This window comes from Tupaia chinensis, unplaced genomic scaffold (assembly GCF_000334495.1).
Source record: "Tupaia chinensis unplaced genomic scaffold, TupChi_1.0 Scaffold000627_1, whole genome shotgun sequence".
NCBI lineage: Eukaryota > Metazoa > Chordata > Mammalia > Scandentia > Tupaiidae > Tupaia > Tupaia belangeri.
Genome location: NW_006160147.1, coordinates 91,653 through 116,959, shown reverse-complemented (window position 1 = coordinate 116,959; position 25,307 = coordinate 91,653). Strand labels below are relative to the sequence as shown.

General features: G+C 48.8%; 1 protein-coding gene across 1 annotated transcript in view; it reads right to left on the bottom strand.

The window, feature by feature from the left end:
* LOC102474746 (neuron navigator 1) overlaps window positions 1–25,307 on the bottom strand; it is a 108,471-nt gene that overhangs the window by 25,723 nt on the left and 57,441 nt on the right. The window contains exons 2-13 of the mRNA XM_014591931.2: window positions 16,971–17,109; window positions 15,458–15,755; window positions 12,276–12,969; window positions 11,316–11,759; window positions 10,225–10,266; window positions 9,370–9,518; window positions 7,400–7,570; window positions 6,259–6,311; window positions 5,285–5,308; window positions 5,098–5,175; window positions 1,320–1,403; window positions 956–1,067 (exon numbers count right to left, since the gene is read on the bottom strand). Of these exons, the coding sequence (XP_014447417.1) occupies window positions 956–1,067; window positions 1,320–1,403; window positions 5,098–5,175; window positions 5,285–5,308; window positions 6,259–6,311; window positions 7,400–7,570; window positions 9,370–9,518; window positions 10,225–10,266; window positions 11,316–11,759; window positions 12,276–12,969; window positions 15,458–15,755; window positions 16,971–17,109 (2,288 nt within the window). The remainder of the gene's footprint in view (window positions 1–955; window positions 1,068–1,319; window positions 1,404–5,097; window positions 5,176–5,284; window positions 5,309–6,258; window positions 6,312–7,399; window positions 7,571–9,369; window positions 9,519–10,224; window positions 10,267–11,315; window positions 11,760–12,275; window positions 12,970–15,457; window positions 15,756–16,970; window positions 17,110–25,307) is intronic.

Below are 25,307 nucleotides of genomic sequence, written 5' to 3'. Positions count from 1 at the left end.
ATATGTGAAATTACATATATGCACGTGTGTGTTTATGTATATATACATATATATATATACACACGAGCCTTTAGCAGGTTTATAAGGAGAGAAAGAGTAAGTAGAGAATTAGGGGTCAGGGAGGTGGAAAAGAATGTGCATGTGGCGGGTGTGGGGGCAGGGGTGTAATTGCTAAAGGGAGGATTTCCAAAGCACTAGCCCCAGGGTCACTCTTGGTCTGAGGGATAGCTCTTCCCAATGTGGAAGGACAGTAAGTAAGGGTCAGTTGACGGAGTTGGGAACAGCCAACAAGGTTCTCATTTGAAGATATTCATTTTCCTAAGTGGGGAGTGAAGGCTGCGTTCAGAGTCAGGTGGGTCAGTGGTGGGATGAGGAGCTTGACCGCTGTGATGAAAGCTGGGACTTTCTGAGAGCTGATGAGGCGGAAGACTGACTATGGACAAGAGAGAGGACTGACGAGTGAGCCCGAGGGCTGGACCAGAGTGAGGGATCACAGATTCCCACGGCATCAGACGCCCTCCCATCCCGACAGCCCGTCGCCAGGCTCACCGGCCATGTGAGCTCCACATAACCTATGTGAGCTCTGGCTCTCTCATTCGGAAAGTACACTGCACCCCCTCGGAGAACCATAGTGAGGACCAAATACCACGCTGCATCTGTGTGGACACCCAGCAGTTCATGCAGGACTGCAAAGTGCACTTGGACGGTGGCCTTTGACAGCTCTTTGACACTGGCCTGGAGGCAGAGGAGAGGGCCTGTGGGGAGACCCCTCTTTGCTGGCCCTCATCCCCAGAATGGTGGGCCATGCCTCTGAAACTCCTCACCAACCAGTATATGCATCACACCGAAGAGCACCTAAGGGCTCTCCCCTGATATGGGACCCGGTATTTCATGAACCCAGATAAAAACCTGGTCATTCCCCTTTCATCTCATTCCTGGTTTCCCTCCACCCTACCTTTGGGTGTGGTTTCTGAGGCATTAAGGGCTCCCTGAATGACTGCCTGGGCCTCAGAGTTCTTTTTCTTCAGAAAATCTATGGTTTCTCGCAAATCCAGCAGCTCAGTGTCCTAAGAGAGAAATGAGAATAGTGCATTACTTGGGCTTGGTAGGAGTACCTCACTTACAACGTGCCAGGCAACAAGCCAGGCCCTAGACTTCTACCAGATGTGACGGAGAAGGGCAGGGAACCAGGATGAGGAATGTGTCCATGCCCTGGTAAGGAGCAGGCTAAGAATCCAGGGTGACAGCCAGGAGGGGGAAACTGGCACCAGTGAGTGAGGGACGGGGTTGGCCTGGCCCGGTCTGCCCAGGCCTCTCACCTTCTCCTCGGCTGTCTCGGCCAGGTGTCGCAGGCGGGATGTCATATTCACCAGGCTCTGCTCAAAAGCAGCCACTAGATTCGCCTGAAACAAAGACACAAAGAGATTCTCAAGCTGTGTGAGGCTGGGGGAGAGGAAATAACCAACGTGGAAAGTAGTTTTAGCTGATTTTCTGTGTCTCACAGCTGATCCATGCCAACAAGTCTCTTGGTGGTTTTAAAATAGATTTCCTGAGCCAGCAGATGGCATGGAGGTTAATATGGCTTGATTCACATGGCTGACCACATGGTTCAAGATCTGAGCCTGGAGCCTTGAAAGACGTGCTAGTCATATGTGTGTGAGTGCCCAAAATCCTGAGAGGAAGATGGAGGAAATGGGATTATGGGATGGTTATTCACCAGGGGGTGATTTTTCACTTTCCCTATCTCTCTCTTTGGCAAGCATACACACCCTATAGCAAAAACTAAAAAACGGGGACCAGCAGTTAGAGTAATGGCTATGTCACTAGACTCCCATGTAGTCGATCGTGATTCAAGTCCCAGACCAAGCAGCTTTAAACTCACACCGGGCGCATGTGCATGTGTGCCCAAGATCCCGAGCGGAGAATGGAGGAGAAGGGATTGCGGCGTGGCCATCCCCCTGGGGGGTGATTTCTCACTTTCTGTCTCTCTGTCTCTCTCTGCCTTTCTGGCGAGCACATTCACTGTATAGCAAGAACAAACAAACAAACAAAAACCTCTAAAAAAAAAAACAAACTAAAAAACAAATAAAACAAAACAAAAATATTGATTTCGCTGAGGGAACAAGATGGACTCACAGGCATTTCTAGCAGAAACCAGCTCCTTGAGTAACAAAGACAGCACGAGGGTCGGGCGGGACTGTCCTATTAGAGGTGCTCTATGCCACTTTGCGGTGGCAGGCATGGCAGGAGGGCCATGAGCGTCAGGGTCATCCCTATTATTTTGATTTAACCCCTTCATTGTGCAGTGGGCTGGCTCACATGGGATAAAATAACCCCTAGTAGAACCGAGTCTTTTGGCTCTCTGGCTAAACTTGTTCTTACATAGGAGCTGCTCCTTTTTCCTGCTTTCTTCAGGCTCCACTTTACAGGGCTGAAAGGAATTCCAGGGGCATTCCTCAGTTTGGCCACTAGGTGTCAGGTCTGTTTCATCTGGAATGAAGAATGAGGCAGGGCCCCCCAAGACAGGCTGACTAGGAAGGCTGCTCAGGGTAGTCAAGGATATTTGGAGGGTGGGCTGAACTCTACCTGGGAGGATGCCTGGAAAGGAGATGGGAATGGGACTAGAAAGCAGAACACTGGGACGGAGAAATAGCTGTCAGTGAAGGGGGTATCTGAGCAAGCTGGTGCCCCTGGCAAGAGGTGGCGGATTGTCCTGTGCAGGTCCTTAATCCAGAGCTCTGGATGTCTGCAGCACAGCTCACTGCTTCCTGTTGGCTAAGAATCCTCCCTCCTGTTGGGTCACCTCTAGTTCCCACCCGCTGCCCTTGGAACATGTCTGGTGCCTGTTTTCATAGGACGTGGATGGAAGCAGTCCTTTCGGCCCCACTTGGCCCCTCTTCCACTATGGAGTCTCATGTCGTGGCCTGACAGTTCAGCTTCACCTACTGTACAGGGAACTCCTGTCCTCGTGACCTCAGGTCTTTTCTCAGTGGCTTCTCTGTACCCCTGCAGGAGTCTGTAATAGCATGCTTGGAGTCCCTGGAAGCCTCACGAGAGACCCCAAGAAGCCCCAGGTTCCTGTGTGCTTTCTGTTGTCCTCTTCTCCTCTGGGGACTGGCTTTTCCGTTCCTCTCTCTCCTGCATTTCCTCTCACGACTCAGAACCTTCCCCTAACCCTGATCTTGTGAGGTGCCTGGGAGGCCTCCGGGCTAGGCAGGGTGCTCCAGAAGGTCTAACATTTTTGAGGTTCAGGGGTCTGGGCTCCTTCCTGTCTTTGGCAGTTTAGAAGCCCATGGAACATGACAAAAGTTTAGTCCAGAATCGGAGGATCCCGAACAGTGCTGTGGAACTTCCCCAGGGTCCTGCCATCACACTCTCTGCTTCCAAGCAGAGCTCTGACCCTGGCAAAAATCTGCCTCCAAGATTCAAAACCTCTCGTGTCTGGGTGTTTCGTTTGTTCTCTCTTAGCCAAATGGAACTTCCTGTTCTAAGAAAAATCACCCCCTCCATTTCTTTCCTTGGCTCTGGCCCAGCCTTGACAGCATGATGGCTGACAGATCGCGGTGTAAATGAATCAGACAATCACGCTCTCTGCCTCCCTGGCGCCTCCCCACCTCCCAGCATCTCCCAGACACGATCTCCGGGGGCATGCCGGACGCGCTCAGGGCCACTGGCCTCGGTGGGTGCGACACAAGGGGGAGAAAAGGTCTTGTTTATGTGACAGTTCTCAGGGGTCCCCGAGGTGGGAAAAAGCACTTGATTGGAGCTTTGAACAAACTGGTCTTTGGGAAAAGAACAGAAAGAATAGCCGGCGTGGTGAGGCAACTGCTATTGGATACACGGGAAACACGCACGATCTTGTGGAGATTCTTCTACCTGATCCGAAGGGATAGATCCCAGGCCGGACAGCTGGGTTCCCCGGAGAGGAAGGGAAGAGAGAAAACCAGAAACGGCTGCGGAAATTGCAGACATGGTTACTTTTGTGCAAACACTTGGAGAGCTCCAGCAGATCCGGCTCAGCTGTTGTTTACAGCGCTGGGAGAAAATGGCTCTTCTGTTCTCTGTTTGCAACTGAGCCCCGGGGAGAAGCTACCACAGCCTAGTGAGCGGCAGTCGCTTCGTTTCTCCCCATCTCACAGAGTAGAAAAACTAAGGCCTAAAGGAGTGTGACCCATTCTGTGAGGTCATCAGGAGAGTCATGACGTATTTTTGTACATTTTTCTATGCAAACATGCATCATGACTTTCCCGACAACCCAGTAAGTGGCCGTAGCGTGAGCAGGTTGAGGGCCGAAACAAAGAACTGTGGCTTCCAACCTGAAGACCACCTCATTTCTGCTCTCTGCCCACGGAGGCCACTGGGAGGATCAGGAGGCTGTGAGCGAAGGAGTTAGACCAGCGTAGGGGTTGGTTTCTAATTAGTGCCATGGTCACTAACAGAACTACTGTTACTTTTAAAAACTTTTGCACAAGGGTGAGTGTTCACTGGAGAGAGACAGAGAAAGAGAGAGAGAGAAAGTGAGAAAGCATCCCCCACCCCATGGGGAATGGTCATGCTGCAATTCCTTCTCCTCCATCCCATCTTTTGGGATCTTAGGCACACACACACAAATGTCCAGGGTGTTTTTCAAATCACTGAGTCTGGTACTCGAACCATGCAGCCACCTTAACCTCACACCACCAGCTGGCCCCCACCAGGCAGAAATCTACTGATCAATTCTGTGCTTGTCCTGTTAAGTGGAACAAAGGCACAACACACCCCAGGGCAGTAGAAAGGGTCTCAAGGGCTCCATCATTATCATCCATAACTATTTTTGTCCATGGCCGGTGGCAAGGTTGTTTCCACCTCCACGCAGAACACTGAGAGGCCTCTTTTCTCTCTCGGGAGTTAGAGTCCATCAGACATGAACCCCTCCTTACCTATTAATTGGGGGCTCAGAGAAGGGGGAGTGCAGATCCCAAATCCTCTACAATAGAACTGTGAGGAAACCCTGATGTCTTGGGGGCTCAGCCCAGGGGCTCCTTTACCTGCTGACTTCCCTCCCTGGCTGAACTAACCTAAGGAAGGCCTGGGTCTTTCCCTAGTGGTGACACTCACATTGGCAGAAAGTTGAGACGTCAGGGTGGCCACCTTCTCCTGGGATGATTCCAGTTCTCTGCGCAGCTTCCGGATTTGCTGTGAAAGGGAGAGAAATTCGAACTACTGGCGGCAGAGAAGCATGCGATTTGGAAGGAACACGGTGTGCAGCGGGCTCACGAGCAGAGACGAAGGCTTTGCACCCTACCTCAGATTGCATCCTCTCCTCAGCCTGAAGAAGGGAGCACAGGAGGAGAGAGAGAAAGGAAGCAGTTACTACGGAGGTGGAGAAGCCAGGGAGGCCCATGCTGGGGAGAGAACTTGAAGAAGCGAGATGCAGAGATGCAGAGAGGCTGAAAGCCATTTCCTGGCCCTGGCCCCACACAGGACCCGGTGCCGACTGATACCAGGTTTAAATAAAAGATTCTCTGGAGCATATCCCCAGTAAGCTTTGTATGCCGAGGAGGCTAGGAGTGAAACTTTTATCAGTCTGCAAATGAATTCTTATAGCGGGCAACTGGAAGAAGTAAAGAATCAGGGGCAGGGCAGATCTAAGAACACAAGAACTAACTGGCAGAGGACGTGTCTGTGCCCAGAGTGAACGTGGTCAGTTCTGCACTCAGTCGGGGTTCGAGAGTCCTGGAACCCCACCTGCCACCTGTGCTTCCCACTTGCCATGGCACAGGAAGGGCTCTAAAACAAGGGGGTTCTCTGTTTTTGCGAAGGAGGGGAAGAAAAAGCATCAGAGGCACTCAGGAGCTGGTGTGAGGCTAGAGAGACCACTGAGATGGCCAGGCAGTGGTGCAGTGGTAATGCACTGGGTCCTCATGGGAAAGGCCCTGGGTTCGTGTTTCAGGACCTCCCTGAGCATGCTGGGCTTGTGTGAGGCTGTGGGGGGTGTCACACCTTGTGTGTGTGAGACTGAGGGGATCTGTTGGGAGTGCCTGTCTCTGTCTCTCATGGAAGAAATAAATAAATGAACTTGTAGAAAAGAAAGATTACCATGGGCCCCAAACACCTGACTGAGTGCTCCAAGCTCTAGGGGCCCTGCCCACCGCCACGCCCATGCCCACACCACATGATGTAATGCAGAGACCCAGGCCTCCTGCCCCCACCCAAAGGACGTTGGAGGGAGTATGGATGGTGGGGCAGGGAGGAGGAGAAGGGAAGCCAGGCTCTTACTGAGGAGTAGGTGGAAGAGGCACTGGAGGCCAGGGAGAGCACCGAGCCGTGGACTGCAAGAGAAGAACAGAGAGTTAGCACAGGGTTCCGGGACGCATGCTTCCTGGGCAGCGCCCTAAGGCAGGAGTTTGGATTGTGATTCTGGAGGGCATCTGAGTGAACAGGAAGAGAACAGGGAGCCCGACTGGCATCACAACTGCTCCAAGTAGAGGAGACGAGTCCCAAGCGGAGACAGCCTCCTTCCCAGTCTATGTTCTCCTGCAGCCTGGGTGTGGCAGACCTTTGCTCAGCCTGCTCCAAGGGGCACAAGGCAGGAAGGGAGAGGGAAAGGAGGTTTCTGTGGGTAGCTGTCATCTTATCTTCCCGGTCAGGAAAGAACTTTAGCTGTAGATCGAGGAGTTTCTCATCGGAGCTGCTCGGGACAAACACTGAGATTCTCCCTCCTCCTCTTCTCAGCACTGGGGACCTACTGGGCTCCTGGGGACTGCTCAGATGAGAACGCTATTTAAGTGCGAAACACTCATTCTGATCATCTGTTACAGCCTACTGAGAGAACTAGGCACGCTGCCCCAGGGAGTGGCTTCGGGAAGTGTCCTGAATCACGGGAGGTCCAACCTGCAGCAGAGCCTGGTCTTCCAGGCTCTGATCAACATTCACTCCCAGATCACCACCACCTGTCAGACGGCCCTCCCTGAACCAAATCTCTGGAACATTCTCAAAAGAGGAATAAGATGCCTGATTCTTTGTAAGGATTTAGCAGCTACCGTTACGTCCTTTTCTCTTCTCACGTGTTTAGAGAGCCTGAGAGGAGGAATGACGACTACTAGCGTGGCGAAGACGGAAGTTGTGGCCTTCAGCATCCCAAGGGTGCCATTTCACCTTGCCATGCTCGAATGACCCTCCCCGGTCCCAATGACAGATGCTCCATCCCAAAGCCCCAGTGCTAGGCGGTGCCACCCAAGGTTTCTGGGCCCCCAGACCCTTCAAAGGTATGGGAAGAAAGAACGGAAATGGCCCGGCTCAATGTGCTGTGACTCGTATACGTGTGTGTGGCGGTGGCAGTGAGGCAGTGGAGGTGGTGGGGGTGAGGGGACCCAGCAGGGCTGGAATGAGCGTGAACCGCGCTGGCATGAAGTCTCACCATCATCCGTGGGGTCTCGGAAGGATCCTGACCGAATCATTCCCTTGGGTCTCTCGGCCAGGGACAGGGTGCTCCCCATTTGGGAGCCGCTGTACAGCTCGAAGGCCGCCTCGTGGGTGGGGATGCTGTTGGAGCGGGTGATTCTTGGCGTGGTGGCCGCAGTGGGACTCACTGGAAGGACAGAGGGAAGGGGGACAGGAGAGGGAGGGGAGGGGAGGGCAGGAGAAGAGGCAGGGTCATCAGCCCTCCAGTCCCTTGCGGGTGGAGCAGCAGGAGTATGAGGGGCGATGGGGAGAGATGGGGAAGGAGGGGTGGGGAGGCAGGGGAGTGTGCAGGCAGCTGGCAGAGAGGTGGGGTCCCTCCTGGGGGAGTAAGCCCTAAAGGAGGACCCTGCTGATGGAAGGACCTTCCTTCAGCCCTCCTGCCTTGGGGTCACTGCTTTTGAAGGTTAGGCTGGGGGCCTGACCGCTTTCCCGAAACCTTCACATCACTTGGATGTGCTGATGAAAATGGGATGCTGGGGTTCCCCAAAACACAACCGGAGGCTAAGGAGGACTGACAGTTCAGACCAAGACTCAGACCTGCATGATGAAAAAGAACCATCTAGAGACGAAGCTAGGCGAGGGGTCCGATGGGCTTGGCCTTATGGGAGGGAGGGTGTGTGGGTCTCCCATCAAGGCAGTGTCACTCTAGGTTACTGGACTGGCTCGAAAGCATCAAGAAATGTGGTCCTCTTTGCCCAACATTCCCCAGCTTGAAGGTCAGACAGACAGAGGGGGAGAGCGTCAGGTAAGGCCTGTGGAGTCTCTTTGAAGCTGGCTGGGTTGAATCCTGTGGGCCTCCAGACCTGTCTCCATGGACCCTCCCTGGGACTCCAACCTTTCAGGGTCATGCCCCCAGGGAGCTCCCTTGTCCATCCTCTCTCCTCCACCAGCAGGTGGCTGTCTAATCTGCCCATGAAGACCTGTGTGGAAAAAGACCTCACACCTCTTCTCAGCCCTTTCAAATCCGTACAGTGATTATCGTTTAGCTCAGTCCCTGTTCTGCAGCAGAAACACATTTCTTCTTGTTCGGCCCTCAGTGGAGATGCAGAATAAGCTGACCCCATCCTCCAGCCCTTCGGCATCCAGATGACCCTGCCCCGAGAATCGTTTTCTTCCCTGGGCAAAATAATCCCGATTCCTAGTCTTCCCTCAAACTCCCCAGTCACCGCACAGGCACGTCCAGTGCTTGTCTATTTACTGATGTCTTTCGCTCAACTGAAAGAAGAGATGGGTTTAGAGACACACAGGTAAGCCACTAGCCTGTCCCAGACGTGGTCCCGGAGGGGCTGCTAGAGGCCAATGAAGGCTGGTGCTTCCCTGGGCCAGGGCTGGTGTGCCGTGCTGGGTCAGGCCTCTCCCGGAAGCTTCGTCCTGCACTGTGTCTGCATTACAGGCCCGCCTCCTTCTTCTCTGGCTTTCCCTTTCCCGTAGGCTTTAGAGAGGGTGTGGCTGGGACACTTAGTCAGCTCTGCCTGCAGGGTTAGGATGGTCCTGGCCCAGCCTAAGTGGTTGGGGAATCTGGACTCTCTGGGTTTGGAGGCAAATCCCAACCTCCGCCATCAGCCTTTGCCTCTTCCTCCCCACGACTCACTTCCTCCCCTCCTTTCACCAGCAGGCCCGGCAGCCCCTTCCTGGCAGCGTGATGTGCCTGCTCCCTGCCCTGGCTGATCTCCGAGCTCCAATTTAAAGCTTTTCCACACCCTCATTCAGACTCTGATGCTCTAAGAACCCTCTAACTTGTGCCCAGAGGCCACTTTTCAGTTTAGGATCTTGGGCACTTTGCCTTCATAGTGATTTGGGTGGGTAAACTGAGGCAGCATGCAGACACTCAAGTGAGCGTGAGACACCCAAGCCCAGATGCCTTGCGTCCAGTTGCAGGGCACACCTACTGCCGCCTGTGCCACGGTGGGTGACTATAGCACTGACCTATGTTGGTGAGCTGGCCCTTGGCACTCAGGGACAGGGAGAGCGCAGGGGGCGAAGGCAGCTCTGGCTGGTCATCGGCTTCAGGCAGCCCCCCAATAGTGTGGGAGTGTCGCCTCTCCTTGCTGTCCTCCTGGGACTGGAGCTGGTACCTGCAGGAGGTGGCAGAAGGACTCAGTCTGGGCAGCTACTGAGTGATGCCCTCTTTTGGCTGGTATAGAGGAGGCTGACTGAGCTAGGTTGGAGCCAGGGCTCTGGCAGCAGGACCAGGAGAAGGGGCGGCCTATAGAGGGAGCAGGAGGTGGCCCAGTAGATGTGAAGGGCCAGCAGGGATTCCCACGAGGGGAGGTGCAGCAATGATGGGGCTGCCTGAGAACGTCTCCCCGAAGCTCAGGACAACTCCACGATTCCATGTGTGGGCTTCCACGTGGCAGGAGCCACCACACAACTAACAACTCATGGCTGTTGTAACAGCAGAGGACCAGGTGTGCCTGCCCTGGGCGCACTGGAGTGACCCCAGAGCAAGCTGTTCTTCCGTCCTCACACTGAGGGAGGAAAATGACAGAGATGATGTTCAGCCAGGAATGGGACAATGCAGGCTGGTACAGGTAAGCCTGAGTCCCATGTGCAAACTTGTCTCTCCTCGTCACTAAAAAGAACACTTTCTATAAAAGTTACTCATGTAAGGTTAAGCTTGCACAGGGTGCTAGGTGGTATTTGTAGAGGCTCACATACAGATGACTCAGTTAAAGGAGTTACTGCGCTCAGGATTGGGGCCTGGGGCAGGTCAAGTTACAATTTTTCATACTGACCGGGAGCCTTAGGTATAGAGAAGAAAAAAATGTCTTTTAGGGTTACCTGAGCCCTTTCTTGGGGAGGGTGTTCCGATCCCGCTGACTGCTGTGAGGATAGAAAAAGAGAAGCATGTGGGTCCACCTTAGAAATCAGAGTTTCGTACCATATGTAGATCTGGGGGATGTAGACACGGAACATCCTACTCTAACCCCTTTTATCTCTAGAAATAAAGTAAGGAGACAGCGTGGCCTGCTTCCCGGCTTATGACTTGGCAAATTTATCTAAAATAGTCAATGTTTTTCTCTGATTAGGAATCTAATGTGGTTAGCTATTAAAAGATCACATAGGGGCCAGCAAGTGGTATGGTGGCTAAGGTGCTGGACTCCCACATGGAAGACTGTGGTTTGAGTCCCAGATCTGGTGGGTTGCTTTCTCACTTTCTACATCTTTCTCTGGTGAACATATGTGCCTTAGAGCAAATTAAATAATAATAATAAATAAAATTAAATAATTCTTTAAAAAAGAAAGATCATATATAGATGAAAACCAGAATGTAACATAAGAAATTATTTTGGACTAGGAAGCAAAAGCGCTAATGACAGGTTACAATAATTATGAGATCTTACGTAAGTCATTTAACTTCTCTGTGCACTGGCTTCTCCATTTATAAGCTGAAGATACTAATTTAAAAACAAAACCCTATTTCATGGAGTTGTTGTGAAGCATATGAAATTACTTGGGGGGCTGGCAGGTGGTGTGGTAGTTAAAGGTGCTGGACTCCCACATGGCTGTCCACTGTTCAAGTCTTGGACCTGGTGGCTTACTTTCTCACTTTCCCTCTCTCTCACTCTCTCTCCCTCTCTCTGTCTGTCTGATCAAACTAGAAAATAATAATAATAAAAAATGAAGTTAAATAAAATAATTCTTTTAAAAAAACAACAAAAAAAAGAAATTGCTTGGTATATATAGAAAAATTCAGGCAGTCACAGAATGGTAATCAAATATTTTGGGTTGTCAGAAAAGTCATTACATCTAGTTTCTTTTTTTTTCTATGCAAAAATGCATCATGACTTTCCAATAACCCAATAGGACAGTTTTGCTCATGGAAGACCCCAGCACAGGCTGAGCTCATGGATCTGTCTCCAGCCCCCCACCTGTCCAGCTGCCCAGTTCTGGGGCTTCCACTCCAGGTCAGCTCTTCTGTTTTTTCCTCAGGGGGAGCAGCAGCGGGGGCAGGGGGTGTGGGGATAGGGGCAGTGCTGGGGAAGGCACTGGGCAGGCTCATTGGCATCTGGAGAGACTCCATGCTCCTGTGCAGGCCTGAGAGTTTGGGGTACATGCGGGTCTCCTTGGGGACACTGAAACCCGACATGAGCTCCAAGCCCTGGGAGAAGCTGGCCGAGTTAATATTGAGGATGGGCGCCGGACTGGGGGTAAAGCAGGAAGTAAGAGGGCCCCCAGCTGCCGAGCTCGTGGCATGCAGATCTGGGACCTTGGCAGCATGGGCGTCGCTGGACGATGGTAGATCCAGGCTGTTGGAGTTGACCTTGTCTAGATTGGCTAGTGAGGGTGGCTTGACAAAGCTCTTAGATGTGGCCCTGAGAGAAGTGAAGATGAAACAAAATATTTAGGATGACAGAATTACAGAGCAAGAGGCAGATGGCGCCTCATAGGAACGCAAGTCCAGCTTCTCATTCTGTAGCTGTCTGCTAAGTACAGAGGTTTATCCTGATGCTGTGGTGGAATACATGGGGATGAACTCTGGTACCTGACTTGTGCAGCTTCGGTCTTGAAGGGGACCGCATGTGTACACGACAGACGCAGTGAGTTTTTACATAAGCAGGTCTCTGAGTGCAAATACAGCACACAGCAAGACCACCCAAGCAAGTGCTGGAGACAGGTTAGGGACTGATGGAAGAACAGTACAGACAGCCAGAGTTTTCAACATGGTTTTAAAAGGAGAAGAAACTTGGCACCTAGGGGGCGGGAGGGAGAAGACCCACACATAGCCTGTCAAGAGTGGAGAGGCCATGCTTCACCTAGTCTAAGGAGGCAGGTGTAAACACAAGAGAGACAGAGCAGAGAGACAAGGAGACAGCTGCCCCATTGGGTACCTGAGAGGGGTTGGTGGGAGCTCTGGCAACTTGGGGGCTGGGGAGTGGCTTGCTTGGTTCTTGGGAGTACTTTCTGGGGAGCCAACGCTCTTCAAGGAGATGTTGTCTGCGTCCAAGGCCACTGCCTTGGCTTTGGCCTTCTCCTTTTCCCGGTCCGTCTGATTGACAGGGGCTGGAGTAGTCCGCCCACTGGCTACCTTGGAAGGCTCCTTCAGTCTAGAAGGCGTAAGGCTTCCCTGCTTGGTGCTGAGGAGACTGGGGTCGATGCTGCTGCTAACAGGGCGAGGTCCACCCCGCCCACCAGTCACACTCATAGAACTAGACTTGGCTGGCCGGGGCAGGCTGCGGTACTGGATGTTGGAACGGGCTCCAGGAGCCAGGAATCCTGGCTCTGCACTGTTAGACACATCTAGGCTGGTCTTGCGTCCATTTACTGGTTTGACCGGGATGCCTGAGGACTTCTGAATCTTGCTGAGGGTGGCTGAGCCACCAGTCTGCATGACGGTGGCTGTGCCCGTGGTAGGTGGGGGCTTCTTGTAGCCAAAGGATCCTGATGTGGAGGGGCGAGCAATGCCCGAGGGCGGTTTCTTAGCATCACTCAGGCGATCCCGGCCGGCATCCGAAGAGGAGCGCTGGAGTCCCGTGTTCTTCACTGCGAGCTTTCCTTTGTCTGTGGCTTTTCCTTCAGGTTTGCCTGCAAGAGGCAGGAAATATGGTAAGAGTAGCTCAAACTGACCAACTTTTTTTCTTTTTCCTTTTTTTTGCTATGGGGCATGTGCACTCACTGGAGAGACAGAGATAGAAAGAGAAATCACCCTCCAGGGAAGATGGCTCCACGGCAATCTCTTTGGCTCCATTCTCCTCTCAGGATTTTGGGCACACATGCACACATACCCAGTGTGAGTGTTAAGTGGTTGGGTCGTGTACCTGAACTGTAGTCAATTATGCAGGAGTCCAGCGACATAACATTATGTCTTCTGCTAGTCCCTGACCAACTTTTTAAAAAGGTTTTTGTTCTTTTTAAAAAAATGTTAAATAAGAAAGAGAGAGTAACACAAAGATAGTTACCACCAATAGGGGCCTCATGCTGTGATCCACCCCAAGTCTCAGCTGGTATGGATCATGAAGTCATGGGACTTGAACCCAGGACTTTTCCCAGGTGGGTCTAGTTGCATTACCACTGTATTACCACCTAGCTCCAAGATGACCAGTATCTTTAAAAAAATTTTTTTAAGGTTTATTTACTTCTTGGGACCAGCAGATGGCATAATGGTTACATCGTTGGACTTCCGTGTAATTGACCACAGTTCGAGTCCTGGACTTGGTGGCTTAAAACTCACACCAGGCACGTGTATATGTGCCCAAAATTCTGAGAGGAGAATGGAGGAGAAGGGATTGCAACATTATCCCCCCCAGAGGGTGATTTCTTTATTTCTATCTCTCTGTCTCTCTCTGCTTCCCTGACAAGCACACGCACCCTATAGCGAAAATCTCTCTCTAAAAAAATGGTTTACTTCTTTCTATGAGTCAGAGAGACAAAGAGACAAACAGAGACAGCCCCTCCACCCAACAAGGTCTTGACACTGTGATTTACCCCTGGTCTCAGCCAGCCCTGGATCACAGGTATCCTCGTGCCTGGTATGCTTAGGGAAGTTTCCAGGCTGAACCCAGAACCTCCCGTGTGGGTCAGCCTTGCATGCATCATGTCATCACTGTACCACCACTGCCCCCGAGACCAGTATCTTAAAAATCCTTTCCCTTCGGGGCCAGCAGGTGGCATAGTGGTTAAGATGCTGGACTCCCACCTGGCCAACCGTGGTTGAGTCTTGGACCCAGCAGCTTGAGAATCATGCTAGGCACATGTACATGCATGCCCCAAATGCCAGGAGGAGACTGGAGAAGGGATTGCGATGTGGCCATCTCCCCATGGGGTAACTTCTCACTTTCCTTCTCTTTGTCTCTTTCACACTCTTCCTGGGTAGTACGCATATCCTATGGCAAAGTCTTTTAAGAAAAATCCTTTCCTTTTTCTGCACAGGAGAAGGGAGCATTGTCATGTATTGTAGAATTTTAGAGGTTCAAATGTGGTTAAAGTGGATAGTAGACAAGCAGATGAGGTTTTCTGCCACAGGGACTCTGGGGGAGGAGGGTGTAGGGTGGCCGGGATTTGGTTTTACGTTGTCTTTGTTGTTTTCTGCTCCCAGACTGAGATGGCCCATCTTGGTTAAAATGGTGGAGGCAATCACAAAGATGACCCAGAAGGAAGCACATCACTACTGGTCAACAGAGGGCAAAAGGGGGGAAGCGATCGAGTATGGCAACGACTATTGAGAATCCACGATGAGAGGGAAGTGCTGATTAAGGCTGTGACTTACCCAAAGGGCCAATTTGGAGAGCACCATAATTCTCTTGCTATCACCATTTGATACATTGTTTCCTTTCCTTTTTTTTTTTTTTGGTATTTATTTATTATTATTATTCTTTTAATTTGCTAGAGGGTACATGCAATGCCCCCTTCTCCCTAGCCCTCCAGTTCATCAGGATTTGGGGCATGCATGCATGTGTTTAGGCTGATGGGGCAAGGATTTGAACCAGTGGTCGGCCATGTGGTTTCCAACATTGCAGTTCAGTATGCTTCTGACTTCACCACACAGGCTGGGGCCCTCCTCCACTTCTTAGTAGTCCTGTGATTTTGGCCCAGCAGTTTAACCTGAGTCTCCATCTCCACCCTCATGAAGCTGATAATACCCACCTTTCCCAACTCACAGGACTGTCCTAAAGAGCAGGTAAGATAATGTGGGGCTCTAACAACACCATGCAGATGTCTGCCGTCATTCTGTGAGTTGATGACCACTCAGAAGAAAGACAGCCAGACCAGCAGGTGGCATAATGGTTAAAGTGCTGTCCTTCCACAAGGATGACTACGGTTCAAGTCCAGGATCCAGCAGCTTGAAACACACCAGGTGTGTACGCGTGTGTGCCCAAAATCCCGAGAGAAGAATGGAGGAGAAGGGATTATAGCATGGCTATCCCCCAAGGGGGTGATTTCTCACTTTTTCGCACATATACCCTATAGCAAAAATCTCTCTCAAAAAAAAAAAGTTTTAATTTAAAAAAAAGGAAGAAGGGGCAATGAAAGAAAGAGGTCTTCATTCTCATCCGTTCCTTTACTCCAGCCTCACCTGCAACTTTGAGGGCGCTCTGGGCTGTATGAGTGATAGGGGATGTGACGGCCACCGGCGGAGTCTTGCCCTTCTTTAGGGAGCCAGGGTGACCCAGGCTGATGGGCTTTTTCAGCTCTCCACCCTTGGACGAATCGTCACCACTCTCAGGCCGCTCTCTCCGCCACTTCGAAGTCCCAGGTTCCATCTTTAGGCTACCGCTGTCGTACTCCAGCTTTTTGGGGGCCTTCTCCTCTGATTCACTAAACCAGCTCAGCCCACTTTCTGCCAGTGAGCGCTTCTCTGAGTCTGTGCGTAGCTGAAGGGAAGAGAGAAAAGGCAGAGTGAGACACTCCTACGCAGCTGGACAGTGGAGAGGGTGTGTTTGGGTTAGTGGGTGGCTCTGCTCAGCCCAGCACAGGGAGGCAGCCCAGGGTTTCCGCATGCACCCTCAGGCTCCGGGAAGGACATGCTGGGGTTTGTTTTCCTTCTCCAGTTGAAACAGCTCTGACATGCATTGCCTCAGTCTGGTACAGCACTAGGGCTTGGTAGCTTCACTTTTTTGTTTGTTTGTTTTGTGTGTGTGTGTGTGTGTGTGTGTGTGTGTGTGCTCACCAGGGAGACAGAGACAGAGTGAAAGGGAGAGGGAGAAAGTATCCCCCAAAGGGGAGTGGTCATGGCACAATCCCCTCTCCCCTGCCTCTCTATCCTGTTGGAACTTTTAGGCATGCATACATATGCACCTGGCACGTCTGCCAAGCTGTCAGGGCCAGGACTTGAACAGCATAGTTGGCCATGGGGGATCTGGTTTCCTCAACCACCAGGCCCTTTATATATATATATGTATATATATTTTTTTCTGGGGGGGGCCAGATTTAAAAGAACTGGGCCAAAGGCCTGTGGGAACTGATCCCTGGAGTGGCGTATCCGAGCAAGCACATAGGGAGGCATTGCCCAGTTCACCCCGTGGTTCACCTTGAGATGATGGCCTAAGTGTTAGCAAACTAACACTCACATAAGCTAATACTCACGCACTACTATTTTTTTTTAAAAAATAGGTATGGGGGGCAAAAGGTGGTGTGGAGGTTAAGGCAGTTTGGATCCCACATGGCTGACTATACAGTTTGGGCCCCAGACCCAGAAGCATGAAAATCACACAGAGGGTGTACACAGGGGGTGTGTGCGTGTGTGGCCCAGATCCTAAAAGGAGAATGGAGAAGAGGCTGTGGCATGGGAAGCCTCCTAGAGCTGATGCCTCGCTTTCCTTCTCTCTAGAGAGTGCATGCACTTAAAAAAGATTTTTAAAGCTGTTTTTAAAAAGGTTTATTTATTTATTTAATGGGCGAGATGGCATCCTTAACAGCGTCTTGGCAACATGATTCACCCCCAGCCTTAGCCATCCTGGGACCACGGGATGTACCCCGCAAACTCAGGGAAGTCTCTGGATGCAAATCCAGAATCCTGCAATGTGGGCTAAACACAAAGGGCACCACGTTTTACTGCTGAGCCGCCCTCTGGCCCGGAACCTACGTACCACTATCGTTGAGTTCCTGCGAGAAGCAGTGGGAGTTGTCGGGAGGGAGTTGAGTGAGGAGCTGGCATTGAACTCTTCCGAGCTGAGGTTGTCCGAGGCATCGCTGAGCCCACTGCTGATGGAGCTGCTTTCATCCCAGCTGCAGAAGAGAGGCAGAGGTTAGCAGCAAAAACAGAAGCCAAGGCGGGTACGTTTCCTTATTTATTTATTTATTTATTTAGAGAGGTTTTTCCGCTATAGGGCGCGTGCAGAAAGCGAGAAATCACCCCCAGGGAGTATGGCCACGCCGCAATCCCTTCTCCTCCATTCTCCTCTCAGGATCTTGGGCATGCACGCACACGCGCCCGGCGTGAGTCTTAAGCCACCGGGTCTGGGACACGAACCGTGGTCAACTATGTGGGAGTCCAGCGACATAGCCATTATGCTAACTGCTGGTTCCCTACGTTTCCTATATTTGTAACTGTCAGAGTGTATATTACCAGAGAGAGACAGAGAGAGACAGAGAGAGGCGGAGGGAAAGTACCCTTAATAGGGGCTGACCATGTTACAATCCCTTCGTTTCTCCATCTTGTTGGGATTCGGAGCATTCACACATTATATCCTTGGTATGTTTTTCAAACTGCCAGGGCCAGGATTTGAATGTTGGTTTTGCAAGATATGGCTCCCTTAATCACTAGGCCATGGGACTGGCCCAAGAAATACATTAATAGAAAAAAATTTAGAGATTTTTGATATAGAGCATGTGCAGAGACAGAAGGTGAGAAATCATCCCCCTCCCTCCAGGGGGGATGGCCATGCTGTCTGTAATCCCTTCTCCTCCATTTTCCTACTGGGATCTTGGGCACACGCACACACACTCATCTGGTGTGAGTTTTAAGTCACCAGGTCTGGGACTCGAACCATAGTCAACTATGTGGGAGTCCATAACCATGTGACATAACCACTACACCATTTGCTGGTCCCAATTTTTAATACTGACCAACAAACCAAAAAAGGCCCTACGCCAACATACAGACTGGCCGAAAGAAGGAAATTTGGGGGTTAGCTCTGTGTTTGCCAATAATTCAGAGTGTGACTTAAACTTCCTGTAAGGTGGCAATGTTCTTTTAGTAGAGGAGGAGACTCTCTTTATCTGGCAAGTGTTGTTTGATTTCCTTAACAGAAAAATGTATTATAAAGACAAGGTAATTTTTGGGTCAATCTAATTATTCAAATTGATTTCTTCTCCCTATAAATAGCCTCTGTTCTTATAACTACCATACTTTTGTTCATTTTCAGATGTGTTCTCCAGATATCTTTTCTTCCCTTTTCTAAAATGTTCCAAGAGCCAGCAGTTGGCATAGTGGTTACATCGCTGACCTCCCACATGACCTACCACAGTTCAAGTCCCAGACCTGGTGGCTTGAAAATCACACTGGGTATGTGTGCGTGCGTGCTCAAGATCCCAGGAGGAGAATAGAGGAGAGGGGATTGCAGCATGGCCATTCTCCCTGGGGGGGGGCGATGTTTCACTTTCCCTCTCACTGTTTCTGTCTCTCTCTCCAGAGAATGCACATGCCCTAAAGCAAAAACCTCTTAATATTTTTTTAATAAATAAAACACTCTGTACCTGGTAAAACAAGGTAACTGAACAAAGTTTCTTTCCTAGAACTCCTTAGACCTATCATTTTTCGCTGTCTCCTGTTTAACAATTCCTCCTGTCCTGGGATCAGATCCTGCTTCTAAATAGCACTTACAGCTTTTCTGGTAAGTGAACCAAACTGGAAGCACTGTGGTCAAGAAGAGGTGCCAAGTTTGTGCTGGAGGGCTTCATTTCCCTGCCAATTTCTTAAAATATCAGAACTGTGGTGTCAGGAAGCTCTGTTGCTGAACCTCTGTATCTGAGAACCCCAGTCCATGTGCGGCAAGAACTCACCACAGCCTCCATTATCTTTGTAGCTTGGGCTCTACAACATTCCTTTGCTCCTTCGTTTTTCAGTCTACCAAGGTTCACAGTAAGAAAGCTTATTCTTTTTTTATTTACCAGAGGCTGCATGTGTTCGCGAGAAAGGCAGAGAAAAAGAAGGAGAAAACACTCCCCCAATGGAGTGCAGTCACGCAATAAATCCTTCTCCTCCATTTCCTTATCCTGCTGGGATTTAGGGCAACATGCACACATGCCTGGCATGTTGCTCAAGCTGCCAGGGTTGAGATTTGAACCGCAGTTGCCTATGTAGGATCTGGCTTCCTTAACCACCAGGCCATGGAGCCAGTCCCAGAAAATTTATTCTTAAGATCCAATCTAAATAGACTCCTCCACTATTTATTCCATTTTCCTCTTGTTCTATCTATTCACATTTTTTTTCAATCACCCTCATTATTTTCTAGTTCAAATTCTCTTTTTAAAAAATAATTATTTCATTTAACCTTATTTATTTAAATTTGACCAGAGAGGGACAGAGTGAGAGAGAGAGAGAGAGAAAGGGAGAGAGAGGGAAAGTGAGAGACAAGCGGCCAAGTCCAGGACTCGAACCATGGTTGGCTATATGGGAGTTCAGCACCCCTATCCACCATGCCATTTGGTGGCCCCCAGATTTGGTCTCTTATAACCCTTCTTCGAAAGTCCCATTTTCTAAATGTTCCAGTTTCTTCTGGACCCTGCAAGGTTCTTCTAATTTTACTCGGAGCCTAAAACTGAAACACCAAAGTTCAGTAAGTCTACATGAGTAGCTGTGCCTGTGGGAATTCATCTCTAAATCCTTGTTCAGAGGAGATCTGTGTGTCAGCTTTGCATGAGTGCAAGGTTTACAGAGGCTGAAGATGTTTTTTATGAATTAGCGGGTATCTGGAAAATTTTTCCTTTTTGATTTATTTTGAGTTCCATATCAGGGAACAGACATCAGACACACTAGTCATCTAAGTGCTTGGCCCAGACTCCCACTGGCCGCCCTCTAATTCACATGCCGGGAACAGCACGTGGGTGGTTTGGACACTTGGCTCAGTCGTTCTGCAGGGATTTCTCCAAACACATTTCTCAAAGAGCAAAATCGGGGCTTAGTACACGCTAGAGAGTTACTCAATTTTATTACTTTGACATAGTGCCATTATGAAATTAACAATTAACCTCCCCTCTCCCCCTACTTGAGATAGATATTAAATCTCGCTTTTGTCTTGGGCTAAGCTATTTACACTCCCCATTCTGTCGAGAAAGCATACTGAAGAAAGATGACGTGGTTTTATGATCCTATCAGCTCTTGTGAGTCAAGATAACATCTCTGGCAAACAAACAAACAAACTATTCACAGAGTGTTCTTAGGTCAGAGACAGAGGAAGCCTGCAGTACTGAACCTTTCATCTGAGATTAATTATTGGTAAGCAAGGTCCTGGAGCAGAAAGTTATCATGGAAGGGCTGTTGCCAAAAAGGACTGCAGCATTCCACAGAGCCAAAAGGAACTACCCGTTACTCTACCTGTAAGGAGAGCCTAACACAGAAATGGAGAAGGGGATTTATCTTCTGGAGACATTCAGGTCCTCACAGCTCAAAAGATAGCCCCTCTCGCTCCTTCCCTGGAGTGACACAGTGTAAGCCTAAGACGACCAGGGAAGGTTAGCTGCAATATTTAAAGGGTTCCTAGCAAAATTCCTTCGCAGGTTCTGAACAAAGGAAATTTTGCTGTTATTACCTAAGGGTTAAGTATCTCCATTATAGATGTTCCATCGGAGGGAACACATTTCCTTTCTCTAGGAAAAAAAATTAGAAAAGTAATGCATGCCATTGCAGACTCAAATATTACATAAAAATACCCCTTTCCTGGCCTTCTATTTTTGTTTCTTTTTTTCTGGCATAAAGTATGCAGATTCTGCCACCACTACCACCCCCCCATGGTAGAGCACGTGTATGCACATGGGAGAGTGAGAGTGGAAGAGAGAGAGATGAGCACACTCCATGAGGCCTGTCACACCACGATCCCCTTCCTCCAGTCCAGCGGCCCATCAGATCTCAGGCGCTCACACATATGGTTGGTGTGGTTCAGGCCGACCAGGCCAAGAATTCGAATCAGGATTGCCCCGTGAAATTCAGTTTCTCTCGAGCAGAGCCTTACCACTGCAGCACAAAGCTGGGCCCCATGCTTACTTCTAAAGTAATCACTAGCAACGCTTTCTAGTGCTTCCTTCAAAAAAGCCCTATGCATATATCTGTCTCCTAGCAAGCCACCGTCAACGAGCCCTAGCCTAGGTGCAGAGTGAGGCTCAGATTTACCTTCCATCTTCTCTAGTAAGCTTTCCGTTCCTGCTATCATAAGTTTACCTTCCAAGTGTCCTTTTATTTTTTAAAAGAATTATTTATTTAATTTTATCCATCATTACTATTATTTTAATTAGACCAGAGAAAGACAGAGACAGAAAGTGAGAAAGCAAATTGCCAGGTCAAACCTGGTGTTCGTGTTACAGATCTTCTCAGATGCCTAGTGATGCAGGGCTATTTGCTCATTGGTAAGAATGGGACACTCACACTACATTTTTTAGAAGCTCTGTGCACATAGGGTAAGACTTGTCAATGTGGTCTCAGTATAAGGAGGTGTGATCAGACGGATTCATTTAAGTTTTTTCTCTTGGGTTGGTCAGATTGCCGGTTGATGAATCTACTGAACTCCAGCCTGAAGAATGCAGGACCAGTTTTCTAAGAGCTAAGTTGGAGAAGTAGTCTGGAGGTTTCAACATTCAATATATAAAGTTTACTTATTCCCTCTCTTTTGGTTCAAAATCTGCACCCTTATTTGTGGCAAGAGTTTATCAGAGGCCACTTGTTTTAGTCTCTGCAGAGAATAAATCTCCAGTCTTCTGTTGATGAAGGGAAAAGGTGATTATCCTTCTGGGAGCAGAGGCGAGGGTCTGCGAGTCTAAGTATTATATACATCTTTCTTTTTTTTGGAGAGAGAGAGAGATTTGTGCTATAGGGCATGTGTACTCACCTGGAGAGACAGAAAGAAAGTGAGAAATCACCCCTCTGGGGATGGATATGCTGCAATCCCTTCTCCATTCTCCTCTTGGGATTTTTGGGCATGCATGCACATGTGCCTGGGGTGAGTGTAAGCCACTGGGTCTGCGACCAAACTGCAATCGACTACATGGGAGTCCAGCAATGTAACCATTATGCCAACTGCTGGTCCCGATTTTCAACCAGTATTTCTATGTTTAGTTTTATCTCCTCCCCCGCTAAAGGATCCTGGTACCAACAATTTTTTTTTTCTTTCAGAGAGGTTTTTGCTATAGGGTGCGTGCAAGCCAGACAGAGAGAGACAGAGAGACAAAAAGCGAGAAATCACCCCCCAGGGGGATGGCCATGCCGCAATCCCTTTTCCTCCATTCTCCTCTAGGGATCTTGGGCACGCACACACACGCACCTGGCGTGAGTTTTAAGACACTGGGTCTGGGACTCGAACCGCAATCGACTACATGGGAGTCCAGTGACAAAGCCATTATTCTAACTCCTGGTCCCCCGATGTCAACAATTACCAAGCTGTTTGAGGGTTCTGGGGTATCCAGCTTTCCCCTTGCTGGTTTAGGATTCAGCTTTAAATCCGATGGATCTGCTCATTCATACTTGCCATCCTGATTTCCCTCATCCTGTTCTTTCTCTCTCTCGCTCTCTTTTTTTCCCTTCCTATTATTTGTCCTTATAGCTCTATGACTTAAGAAAAACACAAAGTCTTTTGTCATTTTACTCTTCTGGTGGTTGTAAAACACATTAATCTAAATGCCCTTAAATGACAGTTGAGTGTGTTCCTGTGATTAAGATATCCTGGTGGGTAGCCTTTGGACTGAGGAGAGGAGACAGGAGCTTTGGCATCCCACCATCAAATCGGGCAGAGGCATAAGGAAACTTCTAGCTGATTTTTTGAAGAATCAAGAGCTGTGGGGGAGAGAGGTTAGAAAGACACTGCCCACCCTAAAACCCATGATTGCAAGAACAAAAGTTTTTAGAAGAGTTTTCAGCATTTACCAGCGAATGAGTCAAGAGTACTATGGAGTAACTGCCTGGCCATCGAAGATAGCAGGGAGAAAGGAAGGCGGCCTAAACATGGCACCAAAAAGAATAAAGGAAAGCAGGCAAGGCTCAGAGTTACGCAGAGCTGCTTCCTGTATGCTTTGACAGAAAGAATTTTCTCCAAGTTGGATTCTGCTATCTGACTCCTATTTCCGTTTACATTTGTTTCTCATATAGATCTCAGGTGGAGAAGACAGTTGGGCAGCAACAGGTTAGTCCTACATTCACTAGAACATGAAGACAACAGAGAATTCGGAGACCTTAACGTTCCTTTATAACGGAATCTATAAATCCAAACAATAACCAGCAACCGGAAACCGATGTGTAAGAGAAATGGTGTAAAAGCTTTCATTCTGGGAGAGTTCTTAAAAGAACAATGACACTATCGTTTTCATCTACCCTCAGAACAGAAGAGGAAGTGAGCAGAAATAAGCAACGAGAGATTGAGTCAGATATACACAAGAGACTCTTGTCCATGGATATTTCTAGAATGTGGAACGGGTTATAGAATTTGAAAATTAAAGACTCTTCTGCACAGGACGGTTATTTTCCCTTTTATTATCCTCAATCTATTCTCCAAAACATATGCATTTTCAATTTGCACTAAAAGCATCACTTTGTTTTTTTCCTGTGGCTCTATGAAAAACTTAAATATGAAAACTTCAATTTCTTTTTCTTCATCCTCTTCGTCAAGAATTCTCACTATCACCACTTGCTTCTCAAATCTCTGCTTTCATTCTTTTGAAAAATTATTTATTTTATTTATTATTAGTATCATTTTTAAAAGGAATTGTTTACTTAATGTTATTTATTCATCAATTTATTTTTAATTTGATCAGAGAGAGATAGAGAGAGACAGAGAAAGACAGATAGGGAAAGTTAGAAAGCAAGCCACCAGGTCCAGGACTCAAACCATGGTCAGTCATGTGGGAGTGTCCAGTGCCTTAACCACTACACCACCTGCTGGTCCTCTATTTCAGTATCATTTTTAAATTTGTCATAGGGGACATGCACTCACTAGAGAGAAAGAGAGGGAAAGTGAGAAAGCAAGCTGCCAGGTTAGAGACTTGAACCGTAGTTGGCCATGTGGGAGTTCAACACCTTAACCACCACACCACCCACTCACCCCTCTCTCCTTTCATTCTACAAACTACTTTTGCCATAGTCTCCCAGCCCCATTCTTTGCAGATTCTCTTCCCTCCAACACATGCTGACTATAATCAGAAGTCTAATCACCCGAGTGTAGTGCTTAGCAAAACCTTCATAAGCTCCTTCTTGCTGATATAACAAAATCAAAATTCCACGGTCCATTGTTCAAGACTATCATGAGTCATCATTAACAAAGGGTAATGATTAAGAGTAAAGACATGGGAGCCACACTACTTGGGTTTAAGCCTTATTAATTCTGCTCATGGTTAAATTCAATTTCCATTGTGCAAACGTTCGTTGTACTCCTAATATTTACAAGGCACAATGTCAGCTGGTAAGAGCATTCAAAACCGAGTGGCTGCAGGAGGAGAACGGGGAAGGGATCGTGGTATGGCCATCCCCTCTGGGGGTGAACTCTCACTTTTACTCTCGCCATCTTTGTCTTTCTCTTTCTGGCAAACTCATGTACCCTATAAAAAACAGAAACAAAACAAAACCAAGTGGCTGTACAGAATGAGCTTACAGAGGTAAAGACAGCATACCTAAGGCTATAGACACAGCATACACAGTAGAAGGAATGATTTATCCTCTGACAAAATACAGACATACAATTCGCCAAGTTAGAAAACCACTGAACATAAGGCTATCTTTCTCTCTCCGCTCCTGTCCCACTCCTACATGTTGAGTCCTTAGGATCCCCCTTAGGTGAGCAGCTCTCTTACTACCTCTGCTTTTGGGAATCCAGACCTGTATGAAGAGCTAGTGTTCTCATCACTATACAAGGACCTCTGTGCTGCTGAATATTCTGGAATACTGGCAGTTGCCGAGACCTAATGTCCGTGAATGTAAGCCTTACCTATTTCACATAGGGATTTTACCTTTCCTCAAGGTCCAAATCAATACCCAGTCTTCCATGAAGCTTTCCATATCCCTCTCTGCCAGAAGAACTTTCATTCTTTCTACAGTTCTGTAGACTGACTGTACCTTCATTACAGAATTCTGCCTTGAAACAGTTACGAGCCTGTATCTTACCAGATTCATATTCCTCTGTGGGTTAGGATGGAGTCTCTTGCCTCTTTAAACCCCTCATACAATATATTGTACATAGTGAGAACTCATTTGTGGTTTTTATGAAAGTAGAAATGCTTAAACTCTGGGA